The sequence below is a fragment of the Lycium ferocissimum genome, chromosome 11, assembly GCF_029784015.1.
Source record: "Lycium ferocissimum isolate CSIRO_LF1 chromosome 11, AGI_CSIRO_Lferr_CH_V1, whole genome shotgun sequence".
NCBI classification, from domain to species: domain Eukaryota; kingdom Viridiplantae; phylum Streptophyta; class Magnoliopsida; order Solanales; family Solanaceae; genus Lycium; species Lycium ferocissimum.
Window position 1 is genome coordinate 55660518 of NC_081352.1, and position 8825 is coordinate 55669342.

General features: G+C 36.6%; 1 protein-coding gene and 1 pseudogene across 1 annotated transcript; one reads left to right on the forward strand and one right to left on the reverse strand.

The window, feature by feature from the left end:
• The first annotated feature begins 3181 nt into the window (after positions 1-3181).
• Positions 3182-5541, forward strand: LOC132036795 (indole-3-acetic acid-amido synthetase GH3.6-like; annotated as a pseudogene).
• A 325-nt stretch (positions 5542-5866) lies between these two features.
• Positions 5867-7194, reverse strand: LOC132038499 (gluconokinase-like). Its single transcript, XM_059429158.1, has 2 exons — positions 7176-7194; positions 5867-6279 (listed from the first exon to the last, which is right to left on the reverse strand). The coding sequence occupies exons 1-2, from the start codon at positions 7192-7194 to the stop codon at positions 5867-5869; spliced, it is 432 nt and encodes a 143-aa protein (XP_059285141.1).
• Between the last annotated feature and the right edge of the window lie 1631 nt (positions 7195-8825).

Sequence of the window (8825 nt, forward strand, 5' to 3'; positions counted from 1 at the left end):
AGTGTTTTCTTTCATATAAAGGCAACTTGACATTGCGCGCATTTAAAATAAATTGTATTCTTGTCTTCATAAATTTGATCCACAATCTCATAATATTGTTATTTTTACTGATTTACATAAATTATTTTACTATATTTACATATCGAGTACAACCCGACATGACATTCACGTGCAACGCACATGTCAAAGAACTAGTTCTACTAAAAGTGGGAAGCTCGTACCTTCAAAGTTAGATTACAATTTTTATCCTGTTGTAATTCAAAAGTGTAATAAAACATCTAATTAAATATTAATATTTTAATTACTCCCCTTATTGAATGATGAATTTGAATTACTTAATGAGAGATTTTCATCTTCTACTAATTAATGCTAGCAATTTCTCTTCGTGAAACATGTAATCTTTAACCACTTATTTAATTTCAACAAATGATTTTAAAAGAGGATGGCATTAGATGAAGAATTGTTGTAAATGTGGATAATGAAGTAGTTGAGTGAAAGATGTAAATATATGTTCTAATAAAAATAGCAATTTCTGTCATAAGTGTAAGGAAGTTGGAAGATGAGAAGATTTTAGTAACTAAATGAATAGTAATTATACAAATTTCGGTTTCCTTCTTCTTTTTCAATAACATTCACTGAGATGGCCAAAACAATGGGAAGAGAAAAGTTCAGACAATCTGCTGCCGTAGGCTACTGGTAGCTGCCAGTTCTCCACTCTGAGGAAATGCATATGCCCTTTACTTCCCTTATACATACATATGTACCGTTAGGACTCTTGTTGTTATTTTATTTCGTCATTGTTGATTCTCACAAAACTATTTTAATTTGTGAGCAATCAATTCAAATACAATTCTTTGCTTGTAATGTTTTTTTTCCTTTTCTTGTTTTCTCTTAGTTGGAATTAATTTTGCTTTCCTTTGATCTTTAGTTATTTTCTATATTATTCAATAAGATTTAGTTTTGAGTGATGTTGTTTCATGTGAATTTAAGTACTTCAAATATAATGTATATAAGTCATAACCAAAGCTATGTAAACTTGAATATTTTCCTCTTAGGAACCAGTAGCTATGCCCCGGACCCTGAGTGCTATAACCAAGAGTGTTAATTGGATACAAAAATCTTTCAACATTATTTTTATCATAATCTTATGCAATAACTTGGACTTCGGTACTGGGAATAAATGAAAAGGGGAGAGCAAATATGTGCAAACACATACATAAAGAGGTAAAACCATCTATGATGCGAAGAAAACTTCATACACGATTTGGACTTCTGAAAAAATAAGCTACCGGGAACAATTATGAACTTATATCGTGGAGAAATGAGAATCTCCATTGGAGGAATGGAGGTAGATATTTTGTTGGAAATATCTCTAATGGGAATAGTGGGCTTCAGACTTCGAGCGACCATTGTATCAAGCTAAGTATTATATGTGGAGACTAAATTATATATTATATCGTCTTCCTTATGATATTATTGGTTACTTTTGGATTTACTGCAAATACATATGCTTAGTGCTTTTTTACAAGTTTGTTGCACCAAAGAGTCACAAAAAAATAATATTGTCTAGAGCGATGTGAATATAAGCCAACATATTGTGCCTATTGTGTCTGGACTTCTAAAACAAATACGTATAAAACCGTATAGCTAAATTACATTATGACATGCTATCCAAAGACTTTTGCTGGGCGGGATTTCTTCGTTTTTTTTTTTTTTTTTTGACTTAGATATGATGGATAACTTATCATTTTAGCAACATACATTTTATTATTTTATAATTGATATCGTTATATTTTTTAAAAGATTTATATTCACTAAGACGAGGTATACGCGCAACGCGTGTCCGGTGACTAGTTAAAAAAAAGTTTGTACAGGGATAAAAAACCTTTTCTCCCGTGAACTCTTGAAATTAGCTAGTGCATCTTAGCATGAGATACCTGAATACCAAGCATCCAAGCTTATAAGATACGTTATTCTTTTATTTATAAAATTGTCATTCTTTCTAGAAACGGATTAAAAATGAAATTTTGCCACCTAAATTGAAATGAAGGAAGTATATAATTGGACTAATTAGTAAAATTTGTTCATAATATACATGTTCTTCTTAGTTCATATACATCGTGTCTGTTCATAACATATATACATGTTCCAAATTAAATGAATATCATCAATGAACTAACCTCTCCTTCTTTGGATTTGAACATAAAACTTTGTCTGAATTTCAAATAGACTATTTTCTTCCACAAAAGGGTTCTGCTTTGTTGGGAGGAAAATAAGTTAAATATATGACAGTTGAAGGGCAAAAAAGAAAAACACATGAAACGGATGGTGATGATTATCTGATCATCTCTTTTGTCATAAAGTCAACATATGTATTAAAAATGACCACATATTAGACAGATGGGAAATATTATAATTGCAACTCCAGCAATTGTGTAATGACCTGGCCATGTTGTTATTTTTTATTCTTTGTTGGTTTGTGCATTTCTTTTCATTCTTGATAATCAAAGAATTTGACAAGCTAAGGGTCATTGTTGTACACTTCACAACTCGGTGGATAATAGATTCACTCCCTCTTATCTTTCTTCACTTGTAGGAAGGTGGGGTTACCGTAGCTCAAAAGCATTTTGGAAAGAACAACAGAAACTATGTAAACAGTAACGTACTTTTCTAGCACATAGGGTTTTAGTCTAGCGGCAAGAGCACAACACGTGATATATGAGTTAGATGAATTCAAATCCTCCTAAATAAATTAATATTTAGGAGGACTTCAATCCAGCTGTAATTGATTAAATATGGTAGCTTAAAGATCCAGATCTCAATCTGGATTAAAAGTAACAGCACAACGCCGACGACAACTACTTAAGACGCAATTATCAATGAACAAATTCACACGTGGCCTTAAAGTTGTATGTCTTGAAGGTCACTGAAACATGTCTCTGAACTATCAGAGGCAAATTTCCAAAAGGACACGCGTCATATATTTATAAAGTAAATACTAGATTCAATTGAACTCGCAGCCAATACACTCCATCCATCCCTGCTTTTAACGTCGCCCAAAACTTCCTCTATATGAAGCCACTTCAAAATAAACTTTTTGTAAACAGATTTTGACTCAACCTTCCCCCACTCTCTTTGTGGACTCCTCTTTTACACACAATCTAAGGTGACACATATTAATATGGAAAGAACCACACCTGACGCACCAAACAGCCCGGGCAAAGGCCACTGATTGTAGTATCACGGAGAAAAACAAGAAGGATCTCCAGTTCATTGAAGAGGTCGTCACGACCAACATTGATGAGGTCCAAAGGAGAGTTCTTGCTGAAATCCTCACTCGAAATGCCCATGTTGAGTACTTGCAGCGCCATGATCTCAACGGTCGCACTGATAGAGAGACGTTCAAGAAAGTCATCCCTGTCATCACCTACGAAGATATTCAGCCTGATATCAACCGTATAGCCAACGGTGATAACTCTACAATCTTATGCTCCCAACCCATCTCTGAATTCTTGACAAGGTTTGTCTTTCCTTTTTTTCTTTATTCTCCATCTCAAGTTTACTATTATAAAGAACACAAATCATATTCTCTGTAACATTGAGATTTTCTCAAGATTCTTCTTCTGTCACTTCTCCATCATACTCTGCTACTGATGAAATTTATAAATGAGCTGGGACTAATAGCAATATCTGCTTTGGGACCTCAGTATACATATTAAATAAAGGGGAACCCTCCTGCTTTCAATGGAGATCCTTTCTTCTCTGACCGCCGATATGGATGAATAACCATGAAGTTCGACAATCTTTTGAGGGAGGAAAGTCGACTAACTGACAAAGAACTGACAAAGGGAGAAAAAAGGAGGTTCTTGCATGTGAATCCTTTATCTTCACTTTCTGCTAAAGTGAAACTCTTTTTGTGCAGTTCTGGGACGTCAGGAGGGGAGAGAAAATTGATGCCAACAACTCCAGAAGTGCTAGGGATGAGATTTCAGCTTCACAGCCTTGGTATGTCTGTGATAAGTCAATTTGTTCCAGACTTGGAAAAGGGCAAAGGAATGTATTTCTTGTCCATAAAGTCTGAAGCCAAGACCCCAGGAGGATTACCAGCTCGCCCTGCTTTAACAAGTGTTTACAAGAGTCCTTATTTCAACAAGAGGAGTCTTAGCCCCTATGCAAACTACACAAGTCCAGCTGAAACTATTCTCTGCCCAGACTCTTACCAAAGCATGTACTCCCAAATGCTTTGTGGCCTCTATCAACGCAAAGAAGTCCTCAGGGTTGGCTCGTTCTTTGCATCCAGCTTCATCCGTGCCATCCGGTTCCTAGAAAAGCACTGGTCTCCACTTTGTAATGATATTCGAATGGGAACCGTTAACACCCAAATTACAGATCTGTCAGTGAGAAAGTCAGTGATGAAAATCCTCAAACTCGACCCGCAGTTAGTCGATTTCATCGAGGTTGAATGCGAAAGTTCATGCAAGTGGATCATCCCAAGGTTGTGGCCTAATACCAAGTATGTGGATGCTATTGTAACTGGAAGCATGTCACAGTATATACCAACCCTTGATTATTACAGCAATGGCCTCCCTCTTGTCTCAACCAAGTATTCTTCCTCGGAATGCCCCTTTGGAATCAACCTGAACCCCTTTTGTAACCCCAGGAAAATCTCTTACACCCTTATTCCTACCATGGGCTATTTTGAGTTCTCACCAATTCATAGAGACAATGGAATCATGAATTCTATCTCCATGTCCAAGTCGCTTTATGAGAAAGAACAAAATCAATTGGTCGATTTGGTTGACGTAAAGGTTGGCCAGGAGTACGAACTCGTTGTTACCACTTATTCAGGTACTTTTAAATGCAAAATAAAATGCTCGACTCATTTTCTTTTTTCCATTTGTCTGTCCAGCATGTCTGATAATGCTTAGCTTTGCATGGACTTGTGTCATTTCAGGACTCTATAGATACAGGGTGGGTGATGTGCTTCGAGTTGCTGGATACAAGAACAACGCACCTCAATTCTACTTCGTATGTCGGGAAAACGTGATCTTGAGCATTGATTCTGACAAGACCGATGAAGCTGAGCTACAAAATGCAGTGAAAAATGCAGTACACAATCTGATACCATTTGATGCAAATGTAACCGAGTACACCAGCTATGCCGATACTGCCACCATTCCAGGTCACTATGTCCTATTCTGGGAGCTCAGAGTGAATGGCTCTACCCAAATTCCTCCTTCAATCTTTGAAGATTGTTGCCTCATCATTGAAGAATCTCTAAATAGCGTCTACCGCCAGGGCCGTGCCTCTGACAAATCCATTGGTCCTCTGGAAATCAGGATAGTGGAAATTGGGACTTTTGACAAGCTCATGGACTACTGTGTTAGCTCAGGTGCTTCCATAGACCAGTACAAGACACCCCGGTGCGTGAAATTCGCACCTCTTGTTCAGCTATTGAATTCAAGTGTCGTGTCCAGCCACTTCAGTCCCACGTGTCCAAACTGGGTTCCTGGCCACAAGCAATGGAACAACATGAATTGAATGTCTGGTTTCGGGTTCCTTGCCACAAGCAATGGAACAACATGAATTGAATGGCTAGTTTCGGGTTCCTGGCCACAAGCGATGGAACAATATGAAAATAAAAAAGACTTAGCTTTTCTTTACTTGATCGTCCCCGTAGCTAAGTCCATCAAAGTTTTTGAGTCATCATCTCTTTGGTTTTGCTATAGTCACAACTCTCTTGGATGGAAAACATCATTACTTTGTTTCATCTAGTTTTTCTTAGCTCTGTTGTGCAGATGCATTGCTTGCTATCGCAAATGCAATGAAGAATATATATTACTATAAGAATTTATCAAACTTTTCTTTAAAATAATTTATCTTTAATTGAATCCATCCGTTGTGGACTTATGATCAGATGACAAAAAGTTTGTATGATTCTCACTATGGTTTCAGGATCCATAGCAGCATCAACTCTAAGTAATCCCTTCTGCTTCATCAATATGAAGCAAATCCATGTCTGCAAGAGCTTTGCAAGCATGAAATGCTTCCCCTCGGCTGCTATCTTTTCCAGCCGAGCGGCAAGCACTTCAGCCCCAACATCCAACAACACGGATTTAACGACACTTGCATAAGGACCTGGTTCATAATTTGGGTCTGCAGATCTAAGGATTTCCCTGTACCGTTTTTGCAGAGCTGAGCAAGCAAGAATCAGCGTTTTACTGCCAACTAAGCCTCTTCGTAGCACATTTCGTAGTGTTTCAAGCCATGGAACACGATCTTCATCCAGTGGCGGATTCAGGATTTTCACTCAGGGTGTTCGGAAAAATAATTGAACCTAAATATACAATGTAATGTATGTTCAGGGTGTTAAAAAGTTAATATATATGCATAAGCACATAAAATTTACCCTAAATACACACTGTAATTTTTTGTCCAGGGTGTTCGGGTGGGCTCTTGGTACATCCGCCCCTGTCTTCATCAGAAAGAGGGATCCCGTTCCACATCTTTTTCTGTTATGGTCATGCAAATCGTCAGTGAATGCATCCCTTGGGAATATGCTCTCATATTAACCAGCTTATGATTAGATTTATGAACAAATGATCATAATCCTTTGTTAGACTCTGAGTGATAATCATCGGCATCAAGAAAGCGGCCATGAATAGCTCTTCCAAGCAACTGACCAATTGTTCTGAGCCAGCATTCATAAGAATTACTTAAAAGTTTGGAACTTAAGATTTTAACCACAACAGTGTATTAATCGGAATAACATGTTCAATTAAGCTTCAAACTTTTGCAGAAAAATTCCTACGAAGAGTAAATCATTCAATATCATGTATTAAATTAAGCTGATCGAAGACATTTTTCATTTCAATTGATCCGAGAGACTGAGAATATATGCTAAGTTAAGAGATATTCTGCTTCTACAATCTAAAGCTCTTTGTTAAGGTCTACTTTGAGTACTCCACAAGCAGTTAGAAACTGATCAACGACCTACACAATTCTTTTGGTTAACTATGGGATATGCAATGACAGACAACAGCAAAAAACTAGTTTAGTAACTTGAAAACCCATAAGTACAATAGCTTTTCCTGCGAAGCAAGACATTACACGCAACAAGAAAAATATTTATCACACCATCCATAACAAATGGAAAAAGAAAGAAGAAATACAACCTTTGCAGTCAGATGCCATTTTCGGAAAGCTTACTACACAATTGCAAGTGCTTGATGTAGAGAGCATTAGATGATTAACCCGTTCAGATATTACAAGGTTCTGCGCATCTCTCTATCATATAAGTTATAACACGGGAAATATCAGCAGTACATGAAGATTTAAGCTCCAGTGAAGCTCTAGCTTTCTCAGATAGCCACAAAAATGATGTACTAACTACTAATAATCAATGATAATATTAATCAGCAAGTCAAAATCACATTTAAGATCACTAGAACATTTTGAGTCTCATCTTTCCAGGAAACAAAAAGGAGAACAAAAACAGCCAAAAGGTTGAGATAGTAGAACAAACTCGGAAACAACATCATATTGGAAAGTTCCATAAAATACCATTTACCTTTTTTAACTATAAAGACAAACGAGGCAATTTTTTTTCATTATGTGCACCTCTGTTATATAGTAGAATTATACGCTCTTCGGCAAAATCTTCTATCAAAGCAAAATCATGCATTCATATTCTGGGGTCCATCTTAGAAAGTAATTGGCATGTGCCAATTTGCCTGGATGAAATTTGTTCTTGGGCACCAAGTTTGCTATATGTGGAGAAGAATTAAAAACTCCTCCTGTGGCATTCTTGGTAGCCAAGTTTTGTTCTCCTATAAATGGAAGTGGTTTCTCTTCATTTCAATCGCACCAAACAAAGAGAGAAAGAAGAGTGAGGCACCCACACATAAGGAAATAGCATGTGAGGAAAAATTGAGAGTGTGAGCGATATTATAGTGAGGTGGGAAAATCAAAAGAGGGTTATTTCTTTTGAGTGTTAGTGGTCTTTGGAGTATTTTACTCAGACCTATACAGTGTAAAATCCTTGCTATAGTGATATCAGTTGCTCCTCTTGGTCCGTGGCTTTTTCCTCTTTTGGGTTTTTACGTAAAAATCTTGGTATCATTATCGCTTTTTTTATTCCTATTGATTACCGTATCTCCGTACTACATTATTATTATTATTATTATTATTATTATTATTATTATTATTATTATTATTATTATTATTATTATTATTATTATTATTATTATTATTCTGCTCTAAATGCTGTGGATATTATTTCTGTGGCCTGTTTATTCCAATAATTGGTATCAGAGCACAGGTTCTGCTCATTCACAGAAATATTTTTTGTGGTAGGTCGTACTTGGTGAAAAAAATGTCTGGAGTAAAGTACGAGGTAACAAAATTCAACGGTGATAGCGGTTTCTTAACATGACAGAGAAGGATGAGGGATTTGCTCATCCAACGAGGATTGCACAAGGCACTAGGCGGCAAGTCCAAGAAGCCTGACTCCATGAAACTTGGGGATTGGGAAGACATTGATGAAAAGGCAGCTAGTCCAATCAGGTTACAGTTAAAAAATGATGTGGTCAATAACATCATCTATGAAGAGAGTGCATGTGGCATTTGGACAAGATTGAAAAACCTATATATTTCCAAGACGTCGACAAACAAATTGTACCTAAAGAAGCAGTTATACGTCCTACATATGGGTGAAGGTACAAATTGTTTGTCACATTTAATTGTGCTTAATGGACTAATCACGTAGCTAGAAAACCTCAGAGTAAAGATCGAGGAAGAAGATAAAACCATCGTGCTCCTGAACT